General features: G+C 56.0%; 1 protein-coding gene across 4 annotated transcripts in view; it reads left to right on the top strand.

Moving 5' to 3' along the window:
• RBM19 (RNA binding motif protein 19) overlaps positions 1 to 16,323 on the top strand; it is a 133,750-nt gene that overhangs the window by 16,434 nt on the left and 100,993 nt on the right. For all 4 annotated transcript variants that reach the window (XM_045887575.3, XM_064578425.1, XM_064578426.1 and 1 more), the window contains exons 9-17: positions 156 to 227; positions 888 to 1,091; positions 2,344 to 2,474; positions 3,261 to 3,382; positions 3,810 to 3,906; positions 5,452 to 5,562; positions 7,102 to 7,302; positions 8,614 to 8,743; positions 15,589 to 15,755. In XM_045887575.3, the coding sequence (XP_045743531.2) occupies positions 156 to 227; positions 888 to 1,091; positions 2,344 to 2,474; positions 3,261 to 3,382; positions 3,810 to 3,906; positions 5,452 to 5,562; positions 7,102 to 7,302; positions 8,614 to 8,743; positions 15,589 to 15,755 (1,235 nt within the window). The remainder of the gene's footprint in view (positions 1 to 155; positions 228 to 887; positions 1,092 to 2,343; positions 2,475 to 3,260; positions 3,383 to 3,809; positions 3,907 to 5,451; positions 5,563 to 7,101; positions 7,303 to 8,613; positions 8,744 to 15,588; positions 15,756 to 16,323) is intronic.

Below are 16,323 nucleotides of genomic sequence, written 5' to 3'. Positions count from 1 at the left end.
GTGAGAGTCCGCCTGTATTTTGGAGACTTGACAAACATAGGGGTTTTCCCCCACTTTCTGCTCAGATTCCCCCAAACAGCCAGCACAGTGTGGGTGTTTCTCTGTGATTCCCACCCGCATCTGCAGAGTCTCCCTTTGTCACTGTCCCTTCTCAGGGTACATCTTTGTGGACTTCAGCAGCGAAGAGGAAGTCAAGCAAGCTCTGAAATGCAACAGGGAATACATGGGTAAGGAACCAGCCTCTGCCTGGTTGCAGAGCTTTGTTCGCTCATTCGTTTACTCCATACGTTTTGATGGAGGGTCTGCTGTGTGCCCGACACTGGTCTAGTCACTGTGGATACAGCAGTGAGCAGAATACACCAAAACCTCTGCCCTCCTGGAGGTAAGAGTAAGCGGACGTAGAGCAGGGAGAGACAGTCATCAGATGGGCCGGGATTGGAGCAGGTGCATTTTAAACAGGATTGCCTTCACTTGGGCCTCACTGAGAAGGTGACATTGGAGCAAAACCTGGGGAGGGAAGGGGTGGGGGGCAAACTCTGGCTTTGTGGGATGGGGCAGGGGCTGTTCATCAACAGTACGGGGCAGTCCTCCAGGGTTTTCTGTCCTGTGACACCTTTGCCCAGGCAGAGCCAGGGAGTGTGCCCTGGTAGAGGATGCAGCATGGTGGCCTGGGGTGGCCAGGGGTTGAAGCCGGATGTGTAGGATGAGGGAGATTCAGGGAGAGGGCCCTTCCCTGGCCCAGACCGCCACCCCGGTAACAGCCGGTGCCAACACTCTCGCCTTGGCTGTGGCGTCTGGGAGGCCACAGGGAGAGTCCGGATCACCACGCAGGAGTCGCCGGCTAGTTCCGGGCCTGCCCCGGAGCCCTGACTCCTCTCGTCCTGCAGGCGGGCGCTACATTGAGGTATTCAGGGAAAAAAACATCCCTGCGGCCAAGGGGCCCCTGAAGAGCAGTGCCAAGTCCTGGCAAGGCCGGACCCTCGGGGAGAACGAGGAGGAGGAGGATGTGGCCGACTCCGGGAGGCTCTTCATACGAAACCTGCCCTACACCAGCACCGAGGAGGACCTGGAGCAGCTCTTCTCCAAGTTCGGTACGGGCGCCACCTCCCACTGCCCCGTAGCACGTGGTGCGCGAGCAGACGGCCTGGGTTTGAGCACGGCCCGCCTCCTGTCAGCTCCTGACCACGGGCAAATGGCTTCCCACTCTTGTCTCCCTTCTGTCATCTGTAGACGGGGCTGATGACCCCTGAGCTGCTGCGAGCGCTCACACGTCATGGACGTAGGGGGTTAGCAGGGCTCCCAGCCAAAGGTCGTGTGACAGGCGTCGCGTGCTGTCTGAACCCATTGTCTCCTTGCTCTCACTGTCTAAACTCAGAGCTGTCGAGATTTGGAAACATTCTGCTGAGCCAGCCCTTGCTGTCCGAACTCTTGCTGCTCAGAGTGTGAAGTCCAGTCACTGGGGGCAGGAACGTGACAGGGCTTCTCAGTCTGAGCTCCACTCTCTGAGGCCTTGCTCTCCAAACCGAGTGTCCCAAGTGGATGTGGTAGGGTCACGTTTGTCATGGTCACTGCTTCTGCTGCTATTTCTCAGGCGAAAATAGGAAGGCCTGAGGTTCAACTTGGCCCGCAGGGCTGTGTGTTTGTAAGGGCATGGCTGTTGAAGGGAAGGAAGTTAGGGTTTGAGATGGAGGGCAAGGTCTGGATGCTTTGGGATCCCTCACTGCTGTTTGGAGGCCAGCTGCGGGTCGTGCGGGCAGGGAGGCCCTGGGTAGGACTCTGCCAGCAGGCACATTCATGTGACCTCCCAGCCCGCGGCCACTGGTTTGCACAACAGGGCCGGGCTGCCCAGGCTGGGGGATGAGCCGTGGCCTCCAGGTTTCCGTGGGGGAAGACAAAGACCAAGGGGGGCGTGGGCACCCCCTGGTGTTGAGAGCGGAAGCCGCTTTAGAAGGGCTGTACTTGGACCCAGCACACCCCTCTGGGGCACTAACTTTGGAGCAGGCGCGGTTCAGTACGCTACACGAGTATTGATGCATTTATGGGCCTGCTGACAGCCGCCCTATGAGCTTGGCATTCTTAGGATGCCACTTGACAGATGAGAGACTGAGACACGTGGAGGCTAATGGTTTGCCCCCGGCCATGCATGTGGTAGGTGTTGGAGGCAGGATCCAGGCCAGGCACTTGTACTTCTAGGGTAGACACGTAAAGGATTGTGAAAGGCCACTCTTGACCTCTGAGGTGGTCTCATGGCAACCGCGGCTGTGACCCACCCAGAAGAGCTGGGTGCCCAGCACTCAGGCCCAGCCCCAGCCCCCAGGATGCTGACACCTGTCCTGTCCTCAGGTCCTCTGTCTGAGCTTCATTACCCCATCGACAGCCTGACCAAGAAACCCAAGGGCTTTGCCTTTGTCACCTTCATGTTCCCTGAGCACGCCGTGAGGGCCTACGCGGAAGTGGACGGGCAGGTGTTCCAGGTGACTGCTCCAGGCTGGCGGGTGGCGGCTGGGCTCAGGTGATGGGGAAAGGATCTGTGGGCCCACACGCACGAGCACCTACATTTCTAAGAAAACGCAGACGGTGTGGGAAGCCTCTGCCTCGCAGGAGCCTGTAGAGGGGAGCTCCCTGGGGGCAGGGCCCTTCAGCACCTAGGACAGCACCTGGCACACCATGGAGGCTCGAAAACTATCTGTCAAGTGAACACATATGCTTTGTGTCCCCAGAAATACTGTTTGGGAGAGAAATAAGGAAGGAGAGTTTGGACTGGTCGTGTTAAATGGGCCCATAGGATGTAAGAAGCTCTTCTTTTTTTCTAGTGTTACCGAGCAGTGTGCTTTGCCCGCCTGCTCAAGCCCAGGCCACCTCAAGCTCCCTCTGTCCTTTTTCTCCCCACTCATTTGTTCATTCATGATTTGTTGATCTCCTGGGACCCCCCAGCCAGACCGGCTCCCACCCGCGTGGAGCCCTCGCTTCAGTGCGCGGGGACAGAACAGGGCCCAGGCTTGAGGGGGTGGGGGCTGCTGCAGGGGTTTTATAAAATGCTCAGTTTCTGTCGTGAGGCTGTATCAAAAGTCCCCCACCAGCGTCGGGACCCTGATTCATGTGGCCAGGTCCCCATTCTGGTGTGAGGGTGGCCATGTCTCCTGACTAGGGTTATCAGCACTGGGTCCATCCTGCCAGTGGAGGGGCTGATGTCCTGGGGCAGGATGTGGACCCACCTATCCCCTTCCTCTCTTTACCCTCTTTTCGTCATCCCCCTCCAGGGCAGAATGCTCCACGTGTTACCATCCACCATCAAGAAGGAAGCCAGCGAGGATGCGGACACCCCAGGATCATCGTCTTATAAGAAGAAGAAAGAGTCTAAAGACAAAGCCAACAGCTCCAGGTCCCTACCCGCTACCAGCCTCTAGGCCCTGCTCCTCCAGCCGCCTACATGCTCTGGCTCCTTGGGATGGGTTCAGCCTCTCGTCCATGACCTTCCTGAGCCCCGCTTTTGTCATCTGCTTAATGGGGGGGATCACAGTGGTGCCTTACTTTCTCAGTGTTGTAAGAATTAAATGAACTCATATAAGCAAAGTGCTTAGTCCCTGGCACAAAGTAAGTGCACGTCAAATGTCGGGGATCGTATCCTCATTGCTCACGTCTCCAGGCCCTGGGTGCTTGGCCCGCGCCCGGTAAGTTGGCAGGAGGAGGCAGCTTTGGGGTCTTAGAAGGGCAGGCGATGAGCTTACTTCTTAGAGGTTTTGCATCTGAGAAAATATTCCGCTCATTCAGTCTTGGTCTGACTTCTTTGTTCTGCCTCTGCCTCTCAGCTCTCACAACTGGAACACGCTGTTCATGGGCCCAAATGCCGTGGCGGACGCCATTGCACAGAAGTACAGCGCCACCAAGAGTCAAGTGTTTGACCACGTGAGTGGGCGTCCCGTCTGACATGCCCGGCTCTAGGCCGATCACAAGGGGAGAAGGAGCAGGGTCGTCTACAAGCCCTGGCCTCAGGCTGAAGTTGTGGGCATCCTTGGGGCCTTCTCTGGAAGTATCCTCTCCATGCTCCAGGCCTGCTTCTCCCGGGCTTGTGTGGAGCCAAGCCAGAGAGACTCAGCTATGCGGTGCTCCTCACCACAGCCCGATGAGCTAGGTGTTCCTGCTGTCCCACTTTCCAGCTGAAGAAACTGAGGCCTAGGGACACAAAGTAACCTTCCCAGGGTGACACACCTGGAAAAGGCAGAGATGGGATGACAGGTCTGTCTGACTCTGGTGCCCATGCTCTGAACCCCATCACACACCTCTCCAAGGGCTGTCACATGCGTTCCCTCAGCTGGGCTGGCCCCAGTCTTTGAGATGAGGAAAGGGGAGTCATCGGCCTCTGCCCCTCTTCCCGTCAAAGTCAAACCTGATTCCTGCTGACTTTTCCCATCCATCTCTCCAGCCCCCTCAGATCATACACCTTCCTTAAAGTGCACGTGTCTCTACTTACACCGTGGCTAAGTCCATCTTTGGCAAAACGTTGGAATATGTTTTCCAGCTAGTCAGAAAGGATATCCATGGTTTTGCCCCATAAACCGTACACCCGTTGTCATTTCCTCCTGCCCAACACTCAAAGTCAGCACTGCCCATTAGAACTAGAATGTGTGCCCTGTGTGTAGCAGCAGACCCCATAGTGGCCACGTTTCTTAAAAAGCAAAAAGAAACAGGCAAGATTCGTTTTCAAAATCTGTTTTATTTAATTCAGTATAGCCAAAGCACGGCCAAGATATCATTTTAACATAATACACAATATGAAAGATGACAAGATAACTTTGCCTTTTGTTTTCTCGCTAAGTATTCAAAATCCAGTGCATGTTCTATACTCCTAGCACTTTTTGATGTGCATGCACCACGTTTCAAGTGTTCAGTGGCCAGATGTGGCTCATGGCCACCATGTCGGGCAGCTCAGCTCCAGGCCTTAGCTGGCTAGGAAGCATGCAGCCAGTTCAGATCCCACAGCACCCGACACAGAAAGTCTTGCTCTTCTAGAACCTTCCAGAGAAGGAAGACATACGTAAACAGGTGCAGCATACGCATAATAGCTAGGAAGGTGAAGCTGAGTAGGGGAGAGAGTGTGAGAGTGAGGGTCACCAGTCAGCAGAGTGACATCTAAGCAGAAATTGGATGGAAGGAGGCATCATGGGGTAAGCACCATGCAGGCGGAGGTCAGCGAGTGCAGAGGCCCGAGGTGGGGATGAGGTTGGCCTGCTTGGCTGGAATGGAGGGTGGGGAGTGAAGCTGGAGAGGTAGGCATGGGGGTTCTGGATTTACTGTGTGAGACATGGAAGCCCGAGTCATGAAATTACTATGGGTCCGTGAGGGGCACCGGCGGCCCTGTCTAGCTGTCTCCTCAGGCTATTGGGAGATGGAACGACTGACCTGTCACCAGCCTGCCAGCTGACAGGGCCTTTTCCCTCCCCCCCCCCACAGGAGACCAAGGGCAGCGTGGCCGTGCGCGTGGCCCTGGGGGAGACCCAGCTTGTCCAGGAAGTGCGGCGCTTCCTCCTCGACAATGGGGTCAGTCTGGACTCCTTCAGCCAGGTGGGTACCGGCTCAGCGAGCCACCAATGGCTGGAGAGCCGAGGGTGGGGTTTCAGATCCGGGACGTGCTGGCGGGTTTGAGGATCCGACCTTTCAAGGATGATTATTATTAATCTCTAAGTTGTCGCTAAAGAAGAAAATATCACCTGGGCTCAGACAAGGGGCCCATCTGACTTGGATGGTGTCTCTTGGGGGCTGTGTGCTGGGGCTTCCCCACACAGATGAGAGGGGCCCCACCCAGTACCTTACTAGGAGCACCTGTTGTCTAACTGGGAGTACAGACCTTCCTTGGACCAGGTAGGATAGAGGTCAGGACTCCTACATGCTTATTCTCCACCAGGTAGGAGTTAAGACCTCCCCTCCCTTTCACAGGCTAGGAAACTGAGGACCAGAGAGGGGTTGGGGTGGTGACTTAGAGGTCAAACACTGAGCCTGTGGCAAGAGCCTGGACTAAATCTCGACTTCTGACTCCCAAATAGCCCTCCCGGCTGTCCAGGCCAACCTCCAGGGCGAGTGGAATGGAAAGGGCTGGTGGATGCATGAAGTACAGATGCTGACAGCTAACACTTACTGGGACTCACCAAAGTGTTCCCCTAGATTTGTGTTTTATTATTCATTTCTCTCATGTGACAACCCGGGAAAGCAGCCCTGCTGTGTTCGCATAGTGATTCATAGAGCCTAAGTCACATGCTCCGGGTCACACAGCTGGTCGTGGATCGGAATGCAGCCCCAGAGCCCACGCCCCTAACTGTTGTCCTCTACGGCCTCAGTGGCACCTGAAGCCCACTGGGGGCCAGCCCTTCCCACCTGCACATGCCTTCCACCTCACGCACCTCACTCAGTCCTCACAGCAACAGTGAGGCCTAGAGGATGGGTGTTACTGCCCGTTTTGCTGGCGAGAAAACTGAGGCCAGAGGGAAAGCAACTGACCCAAGGTTTCAGGTTAGATTCGTAGCCAAGCTGAGACTCCTGCTCAGATACCCCATGTGCCTGGAGCTTGGCCATTATATCTTGGCTCTTTGGTGCCCCCGCTACATGGTTTTTCAATAAACTAATCACTGACATTTACAGAGTGCATATACTGTGTGTGCTTGGCTCGTGTTAACGCACGTAATTAAATCGTTCCCTGAGGTGCTCCTGTGAAATAGGCGCTGTGTCCTGGCGTTACATGAGGGGCTGAGGCCGAGTTAAGTACGTCTCTCAGGGCCGTGTATCTGCTGTCTTGTTGGACACTCCGGAAGGCCCAGCGAGGGCTGTGGGCGGACACTGGCAGGATCTGCCATGGCTCAGAAGTGGAGGGGCTGACGTGTGACCTGGGCTCTAGGACTGGGGCCCTCACCCCTACCCACTCGGAGGAGCTGCCTCTCTCCCTGGAGTGCCACGCCCGAGGGGTGGGGTCTCGGGGGCCCGCTCCCCAAGCGCCTGGTACTTGAGGTCCCGAAGGGCTGCCTGGTGCAGAGATAGCCACAGATCGGAGCTGGGGTCGGGCCGGGGATCCTCCCTCCCATTGCCCCACGTGTGCTGATTCCCTCCCTGCAGGCGGCGGCCGAGCGTAGCAAGACCGTGATCCTGGTTAAGAACCTCCCGGCGGGCACCGTGGCAACCGAGCTGCAAGAGACCTTCGGCCGCTTCGGCAGCCTGGGCCGCGTGCTGTTGCCCGAGGGCGGCGTCACCGCCATTGTGGAGTTCGTGGAGGCCCTGGAGGCCCGGAAGGCCTTCAGACATCTGGCCTACTCCAAGGTAGGGCTGCCGGGGCCTGCTCGGGAGAGGGCCGAGGGGGCCGACGGACCGGCAGGCAGCCTTAGCACAGACCTGGCTGGTGCGGCGCTGGCTGCAAACCAGCCTTCTCTGATGTGATCTACGACCCGACCCCTGAGAGCACCTCCTCGGGACGGGAGCGTGTGAGAGGGTCGCTCTAGAGATCCCCCAGAGAGCACGCCGTGGCTCCGCGCCGCCCTCTGGCTTCCCTTGGCTCTCCACTCCTGTGTGAATTAGAGCCGCCATTCTGGGCACGTGTGGTATCTTACGTTTCCAGTAAGTTGAAAGTCACTTCTGTAAGAGGGCAGTCTCTTGCTTCTCAGTAAAGAGAGAAAGAAGTCATGTGTATATATACACATCTAGAGTAGTACGGTAGTTTCTTGTGATGGCCACAAAGCAGGAGCTTAAAACAGCAGAGCTGTATTGTCTCACAGCTCTGGAGTCCCGAAGGCTGAAATCCAGCTGTCACAGGGCCCTGCCCGCTCTCAAGGCTCTCAGAGACCCTTCCTGCCTCTGCCAGCTTCTGGTGGCACCACGTGTCCCTTGACTCGTGGCCACGTCTGTCCGGTCTCTGCCTCTGTCTTCATGTGGCCTTCTTCCTCCATCCCCAGATCTAACTCTGCCTTTCTCGTGTGCAGACACTTGTCATTGGATTTAGGGCCCACCCAGATAACCCAGATGCTCTCATCTCAGGATCCTTCACTTAATGATAGTTGCAAAGATCTTTTTTCCAAATAAGTCCCATCCACAGGTTTCTGGGGTTTTGGGATGTGGACATATCTTTATGGGGGGGAGCACTGTTCACCCACAATGAGTAGCTTCTCTTTATCAGGCACTTTAGCCCTCCGCAGACTATTTGTCAGTGTCAGGTTTATCCTTGTTGTAAAAAGAAAGAATCTGCGTGCACATGCATTGCCTGTGGTGTAGCGGGGTGGGGGGCGGGAGAGAATGTGGGTTTCTGACAGCCCTGCCCCACTTCCTCCCAGAGAGCTGCATTTCATCAGTGATCCTGCTTCCCCATCCTACTCCCCTTCATTCCCTGATCACAGAAAACCCAAGGAGACACCAATGTGTCCAGTGACAACAGATGCTCGGGCCTGTTCCCTGAGCCCCAAGCTGCAGCAAGGGGAGGTGGGGGGCTGTGATGTTCTCAGGGATCAGGCAGCACAGAAGGTTCCAGGCTGTGCTTCTCCTTTTGGCTCCGTTCCCCCAGGTGAGTTGCCCATACTCTCTGAGCCTCAGGCTCTTCATCTGCAGAAGGAACTGAGCCCCTACCCTGCCCCGTCTCTGCAGTTTCACCACGCCCCCCTGTACCTGGAGTGGGCTCCAGTGGGCATCTTCTCCAGCTCAGCCCCGCAGACGAAGGAACCCCAAGATCCCCCAGCAGGACCTGCAGAAGAGGACAGGGCGGAACCAGAAACCTGTAAGAGCTGAGATCAGGGTGTCCCAGGGCAGGGGGCAAGTGGAGGAGGGAGGGTGGGAGGGCTGGGCGCAATGCTGAAGTCTGTAAGATACTTGGGTTCAAATTCTTTATTCGTCCTGGAGACCAGCGCATCTCAGGTTCTCGGATTTCATAGGCATGTAAGATGTCCTTAAGGTCAGAGCATAGAAATTATAGGGGCAACATAAAGTAGCCAGCTTTTCAGTTTGCCAGTTAAAGGTTGAAAAAGACCCCTGGAATCTACCACTAGGGATTTAGAACCGAGCAGGTGAGAACCTTCTTGTTTTATACACCTGCCAGCATGCCTGGCCAGTGAGGGCCTCCAGTGAGAAGTCTCACCTCCGTCCTTGGAGTGGCATAGCACAAGGGCAGGGTAGGAATGCTGGGCAAGGTCGGGGGTGGCCCACCCCCACTAATGCTTCACACTTGGGGGCGCAAGGGGTGCCACTGGCGCGGGGGGAGCACCATCCCCCCCTTGCCAGGATGGTCGTGCAAATAGCAAGGCATTTTGCACCCCCAGCCTCTCTGCCCACTGAATGTCCAGAGTGCTCAGTGCTCATGACAACCTGAAACACTGCCCGTGTTCCCTCGGTGTTCCCCAGATGTCCCCTAGGGGGCGAGAAGCGCTCAGGGTGGGGGCCACGACACATCCCGGAATGGAAGACTTTCAGAAAAGTTTTGAAAAGGGCTGGCGGTCCTGTTATCCAGATGTTAGGACCTTGCTCATCAGCAGTGTCCCCTGCTTTCCTACTCACCTCCCCCCATAGGGTTACCCAGTGTATTAAAATAAGAATTGAGAAAATAAGTCTCCCATCTACCATCTCCGTCATTCCCAGAAAGCGTGACTCAGAGCAAAAACGGGGCGAGCAGAATTCTCAGATTAAAGAACAGGTCTTTAATTGAATAGACCTCACTGTCCATAAACCTCGCGGGGCTGTCTGCATTTGTCACGTTGTCGTGAGTCCGTAAAACCTTCAGGACCAGCCCAGTCAGCACCAGGCACTCGGGAGCCCCTGGTCTGGTATCTTTGTTCCAATCAGGAAGGACAGTTCTTTGGTCTCTGCATCTCGAGGCTCCAGGAGCCTCCCTCGTCCTCAGACTTACTGATTACTGGTATGAACCTTCACTAGCCCGTGTTGTTGAGTTAGTTTTGTCCACAGATTGGATTAGGGTTCCCTTCAAAACCCGCTTTTGCCACCATAAGAAGACTTCTCTTGACGCAGTTCTGTGACTTTCTTAACGAGCCATCACCCCAAAATCATCAGCCACCTTAGCATTCACTTCACTTGCTCATCCTGAACCTGAATAATATTTTTTGACCAAAGCAAGTCTTCCTTTTAGGCAGACAGACTTGCCAGGAGCGAGGGCTCATTTCCTACCTGCTTAGGACCACTAATCCTGGTGCCATGTGGCCACACTCTGCACATGTCCTGGTGTGGCCCCTTGCCCTGGCCTTCTAGAACAAGTGTTCTAGAGTTTGTATTCTATGTATTCATTTGTTTTTCTTGCTCAATATCCGTCTGTGGCCGACGGGAGAACCATGAGGGCAAGGAGCGGCCGCCTTGCTCACTGCTGGGTGCCCTTTCCCCCACAAGGCCCCAGGCATAGCTCCATGAATATGTGTGGACGGAGTAAACAGATGCAGGAAGAAGGGTTTCTGCCCCTCTCTCTGTGCCTGGAAGGCTGGGTCATCCTGGCCTTTGTGCCCCAAGCCTCAGGCACACAGTAGGAGCTTGGTGATGGAGGGTTCGTCCTCCAACCATTGTCCCGCGTCGAAGCAGAGTGGAGATGGTGCCAGCACCGATTCCAGGGACAGTCACAGCTCCTGCTGGGTGTACCAATTGATGCCTACCCCACGAGCTACCCTTCGCTTTGTTCTAACCCTTTCCCACTTCCTGGAATCGTGGACAGGCTCATTTCCTTGGTGTCTGACTTCCCTGTTAGAAAGTCCATTCCACGAGGCAGGTACCTTGTCCGCTTGCTCCCTGCTGAACCTCAGCACCTGGAAGGAGGGCAGGCTGGGCGCTGAGTGAACCCCAGGGCGCTTACGCCGTGCCCGGCCCTGCACTGAACACTTCCGGTTCCTCCGTGTATAGCTCAGAGCTCCTGGGGAAATTACTGTCCTCCTTGTCCTCTCCTAGCTCTGCGGCCGGGCGAGCCACCATCCTTCTCTGAGGCTCGGTTTCGGCGTCCGTAAAATGGGCATGATGACCATGCTGACCTCTCGGGGCGTAGGTGAGAGTATGGTGAGACACCGCAGGGAAGGCATCAATACTCTGCCCCTCTGGTGCAAGCCGGAGCGGATGGCTCATCATTCAGCCATGAGCACCAGCTTCTGCTGAGCTGGGGTGACCCCAGTGGGTGCCACACAGACCCTCTTCCCTAGAAGAGGCCTGGTGGAGGGCAGCTGAGAGTCCCACTAGGAGCAGGGGCAGGCCGTGTGGACAGAAACGTTCTGGAGCTCACGGAGAGGCTTGGCAGAGACCATGTACCCGAGTCTGCCCTGCCCCACTGAGCCCTGCTTCCCGGGGCCTGGACTGCCCTGTTGAGAGCCTCCCAGACAGACTTCCCCTGACAGGTCCTGCCTCTCGGGGCTGACGAGACTCACACAAAGGAGGCCGCGGAGCCCGGCCGAGGGGCCCGGCTACAGGCCTGATTTCAGATGGGGCGCTGTGCGTGTCTGGACTGATTTCAAGCCCTGCTGAGGTCCGCATCACCAGGTACATTCCTACAGAGCTCCCCTCCTGGGCCTCTTTTTGCCCTTTCTGTACCTTTTCTTACACGAATCGCATACACAGCCCCCTCCCCAGCCTCCTGTGCCATTCCTTTTCACGTGCTCCTCCCCCACACCGGGGCTCCACCTCGTTCCTGAAGCTTCCTCGATGCCCATCGCACTCAGCCAGCCCCCAAGCCCTAGATTTTCTCAGGCCCCGAAAGAGGGGAGCGGGGAGGGGAGTGGACGGAGCTTTTATTTTTCCAGCCCCCCCTCCTTCCTTTCTGGAAAGCTCCCCGTTCCCTGTACCAGTCTCGAGGGAGGGGGACAGTGTGTTTTATCTCCCCACAACCAAGACCCTCACCTCCAGATAAAGGGCTCAGAGTCGGGGGAGGTCCTGAAAAGCTGCTTGCAACTGATAACAGTCTCTGCTGTCAGCCTTCAGCGCCCAGAGCTGGGAAGGGGGGGGAAGCTGCGGTAAATTCTGCGGCCTGATTATAATAAAGCCCCATGTGGCGATGCGTGACTGGGTTTTATTGTGCTAACTACAGATGGAAGCACATTCTCCCCTGCCTGCCCCAGCCCCCTCCAGCCCACCTGACTTTGAAATCCTTCCCCCCACTCGCACTCCCACCCTCTGGCCCAGCCCCGCTTGCCTTCCTTACTTCTTCCCTCTTTCTCTGGTTCCTGGTGATTTTGTTGGCAAACATCTGTTTGAGTTTCACAGTATCTCATTTTCCTTTCTCGTCTTTGTCTCCCCACTCGGGCCAGGAGCAGAAGTGCGTTTAAAAATGACCTTTGCCTTCGCTGCCGTGGCACTTGGCCTCCACGTCACACCTCTCTGGACAGGGACGCGGGTGTGTGGGCCGCAGCAGGGCCTGGCCTGGCCACTCAGGGAGCAGAAGCCCTTCCCAGGGGTGTGGCTGGTAGGGACACAGCCCCCCAGACTCTGAGGTGTGGGCCACACCACTACTGAGTGGCATCACCGGGACTCTGACCCAGATCACCCCTTCCTAAGGCCTGTGTGCTTTTCACAGCTCTGTGCTGGTCCTGGCTGGTCCGTGGGCCCCTTCTCAATTTTTCCAGGCCCCCCATTTTCAGCAGATCTCAAGACCAGCCCCCTTGTCTTGTTCGTTCTCCCAGCATCCCAGGGGCAGTTACAGGTACAGGCAGGTGGTTGCTGGGGACACAGAGGTTTAGAGAAACCACAGACGTCTCTGTGCTGTTGGAGGATGGCCAGGCCACATTTAATCATGTCTTTTATTTCAAGCTGCATATCCCTTCCGGATGTTGGGGGTCAGGGCTGTTGGCCGACTGATTAGCAGTTGGAGGAGCTGGTGAGCCAGGCCAGACACACACCTGGGGCGGACATAGGTCCTGGCTGCCCTCACAGTCCCCTTGTTCTTCCCAGGCAGGGGCCAAGGGCACCTCACTCGCCGTGGAAAGGATCAGTCTTCTGTTCCTGGGGTGCCAGCCCTAACTGTAAGCTCAGCTCAGCTCTTGCTAGACCCAAACATCCCATCTCCAGGGCAGGTGCCTCCGACCTTTCACACAGCTCTTTGAAGCTGGGCAAGGAAGCAGGATGGAGCTGGGCTCCCCTGAGCTGCTGTCCCGGGAGGCTTGGAACCCCTGGGACACTGGGAACTGGCTGAATGCTGGGCCCTTGGGAGGGCTGGCGGTCTCTGCTGGCGGCCTGTGCCCAGGCTGCGTGTGGGCAGTAGTACACAAAGGCCGATGAGCTGGTTGGTGTATTGGTTGACCACTGCCTAGTACAGAAGCCACAGGCCGTTGAGGTAGTTGCCGAGATTTAAAAACCACGGGTTTTTCTGTCAAAAGATGGATTTTCAGCTTCTCTTAGAAGACCTGTACGTGGGACCACCCTGAGTTGACCTCCCATGGCAGCAGTTGGCTGGTATCAAGCAGGGGCTGCCCCCTTAAGCTAACCACGAGCCTTCTTGGTCACCATCATCCCCACCTCTGTCTTCTCTTTCAAAACAATTTCTTTGGTCTTCCGTGAACCTCTCTCCCGACCTGAAGATCGCTCAGATTTAGGGTTCAGAGGCGGCAGCAACCTCCAGCATTGGTCACGGGCGGCCCACTTTTTGTGATGTGGCTCCCGTGGTCATTAATGAGAAAGTCCACCTGGGGCATCGAGCCCAGTGCCTGGCGCGTGGGGCCGGGGTGGGGGGCTGTCTAATCAGCCATCCTTCCTCCCCCCCCCCCTTCATCTCCGGGATGGCAAATACAAGGAGAGCCAGTGGGGTGGAAGTGTCATTCCCAGCTGAAGGTCGTGGTTTTCAGCTCGAATAAAGCTCTCATTCAGACCCCGAAGTCTTAGCTACTTTGCATAGCTCTGCCTCCCCGTCATTAGCAATACTTTGTCCACCCTGCTTTGCTTTGAGCATTGAGTACAATAGCCACACCATGGAGTCCCTGGTTGGGTAAATTGTCTTAGTGTCTTGGGTGGGGGAGGAGTCTTTTGTGTTGATTTCTTCTTTTTTGTCCTGGAGTGAGGGTCTGGGTTCTGGGTTCACCTCCGGGGGAGCAGGAGGGGCCAAGGCTGTCTGTTCAACTGATGTGAGGCAGACAACATTATCACGGCCGCCCGTGGCCATCGGGGCTTGAAAGGGTTGTTTTATGACAAATCGGTTGAAGCTTAATTAGGCCTCGCAAGCGTTCAGCTTGCCTCACGAGGGGCAGGGGAGGCAGACATGAGGCGGTGTGGGTACTTGGCGTGAGAGTGGGGGGCGCGGATTTGAACCCCAAGAAGCTTGAAGTGTTTGAGTGCAGGTGTGGGGGAGGAGAGGGCTGTATCTGTCACCCAGGAGCCGGGGCCCCCTGCTCCAAACCACACGGGTGTGAGGGTGTTGTCTCGTGACCGCTTTGAAGAACCTCCAAGATGGGCTTCGATTTCCACAGGGTGCGGGAGGAACCTCAGAAGCTTGTGTGCGGAGGTGGGATGTGACCCCGGGCCCTGACCATGTGACATGGGGAAATCGGGGAGGTTGAACTGTGCACATTTCCTCATAGCAGGACTTCTAAGAGGTCACGGTGCTGGTCTCCTTCTTCTGAGCCTTCTGTCACCCCGAGGTGACGTCCGCACGCATCACCACGGCTGACCCTGACCCTCAGCCTGCGGATGCACGGCCTCCTATTTGCTCTTCCCCATTCCTGAAATGCTCTTCCTTCCGAGTAGGTGGGACAAGAGGGCTGGGGTCGCAGAAACAACAGCCCTCTGTAACCCTGTTCTCCAGAAGCACCCAGGAGCATGTTCTGCGCCCCCTTCCAGCTTCACTCCCTGCATGTGTCTCTCCAGAACTGCGTGTATGGAATGAGATTGGCCTTATGCTGTTTATCGGTTCAGATCTTAATTTTTCTTGTAATTTTTATATCATAAGCATAATTCTTTGTCCTCACACATCCTTTTGGAAGTATTTTTAATGAACACCTATCATCCCGACCTCTGGTGACACTGTAACATTCCTAGTGTCCCACTTATGAGTATTTAGCGGTTCGTTTGTTTGTTTTCAGTTTTTGTCATGTGCAGCTCTGAGTTTATGTTGTTAGCACAGATCAGGCACTCTGACGTGTGGGGCTCTCCAAAGTTACATACACTGGGGATTCTAATCGAACGTAACATCCCTGAGGTTCATGAGGTATTTAGAGGGTTCTAAGTTTTGCTGCCATTCTGTAATTTTTCAAAAGTTTTGAGTCGCATTTTAATTTGAAAGTTCGCTCTGTATCGCTTTTGTGGAAAAGTAACCCGTCACTTAAGTTTGTGGTTCAGTAAAACAGTTCACACAGTAATTTATATCAAGGTTCACGTTGGTGTGGGTTAGTCCAAGGCTCAGACTTCTGGTCTGGGTTTCATATTCCTTTAAAAGAGAGGCCGGAGGCAGGACAGCCTCGCCCCCCTTCCCGGTCTCCCCCCGCCCCAGGTTCCCCCAAAGAGCGGCTAGAACCCCGTGCCAGCTGGGAATCCATGCCCCTTCCCGACGCTGCCCGCACAGAGGCGGAACCCCTCTGGTCTAGCAGGTTCTGTGCTATAGGCCCTGGGGCTCAGACTTTTCGTGGATCTGCCATCTAATGGATTTGTGTTTGGGGGGGGACGCAGTGCCAGACAACGAGACCCCAGGAGGTGAAAAGCCAGCAGAGGGAGGAGCTGCGGACTGTCCAGAGAAGGTGGAAGAGGAGGAGGAGGAGGAGGAGGAGAGCCTCCCCGGATGTACTCTGTTTATTAAAAACCTCAACTTCAGCACGACGGAGGAGACCCTGAAGGGAGTGAGTGATGTTTGAGAACAACGGGGAAGGGTATCGTGGGGCGGGGAAGCCCGTCTGCTGATGCGCTGCCTGGTTTATTTGGCCTGTAAATCTGGTTCACGCTGATATGGGGCTTCACAGCCAGCCACCGGCCCCTCCATGTCCCTGCTGGGCTGTCCCGTAGGCATCTCCCCCAGGGACTTGAGTCACGGGCAGACCCGCCTTGGGGCTGGGAGGGGCACCCACAGACATGGAAGGGGACGTGTCAGGGCGGCTAGGGAGGCGTGTGCAGTGTGAAAGCTGTCGTCTGTGTGTGTTAGTGTTGCCCATTCAGAAAACAAAGCCACCCCCCACCTCTGCGCCCCGCCAATTGTTTCTGTGGTGTTAACTACCCAAAAGCAAATGTTAGCACCACCTCCTGGCCTGATGGGAGCAGGCAGAAGACCCAGGAATGAGTGCGGGGCAGCCCTGCCTGAAATCCCTGGACGGGATGTGGGTTTTGCATTCTTGGGGGGTGGGGCGGAGGGTACAAAGATGGGCATCTCCAAGTAGGTGTTTGGGAAATGTCAAGTGGGTCCTACATTGAGTA

Source organism: Mirounga angustirostris, unplaced genomic scaffold (genome assembly GCF_029215605.1).
Source record: "Mirounga angustirostris isolate CCGP_5_RB_7025 unplaced genomic scaffold, mMirAng1.0.hap1 SCAF_14, whole genome shotgun sequence".
In the NCBI taxonomy this organism is placed as follows: domain Eukaryota; kingdom Metazoa; phylum Chordata; class Mammalia; order Carnivora; family Phocidae; genus Mirounga; species Mirounga angustirostris.
The sequence above is the reverse complement of the archived record's forward strand: the minus strand, read 5'-3'. Positions and strand labels throughout refer to the sequence as shown.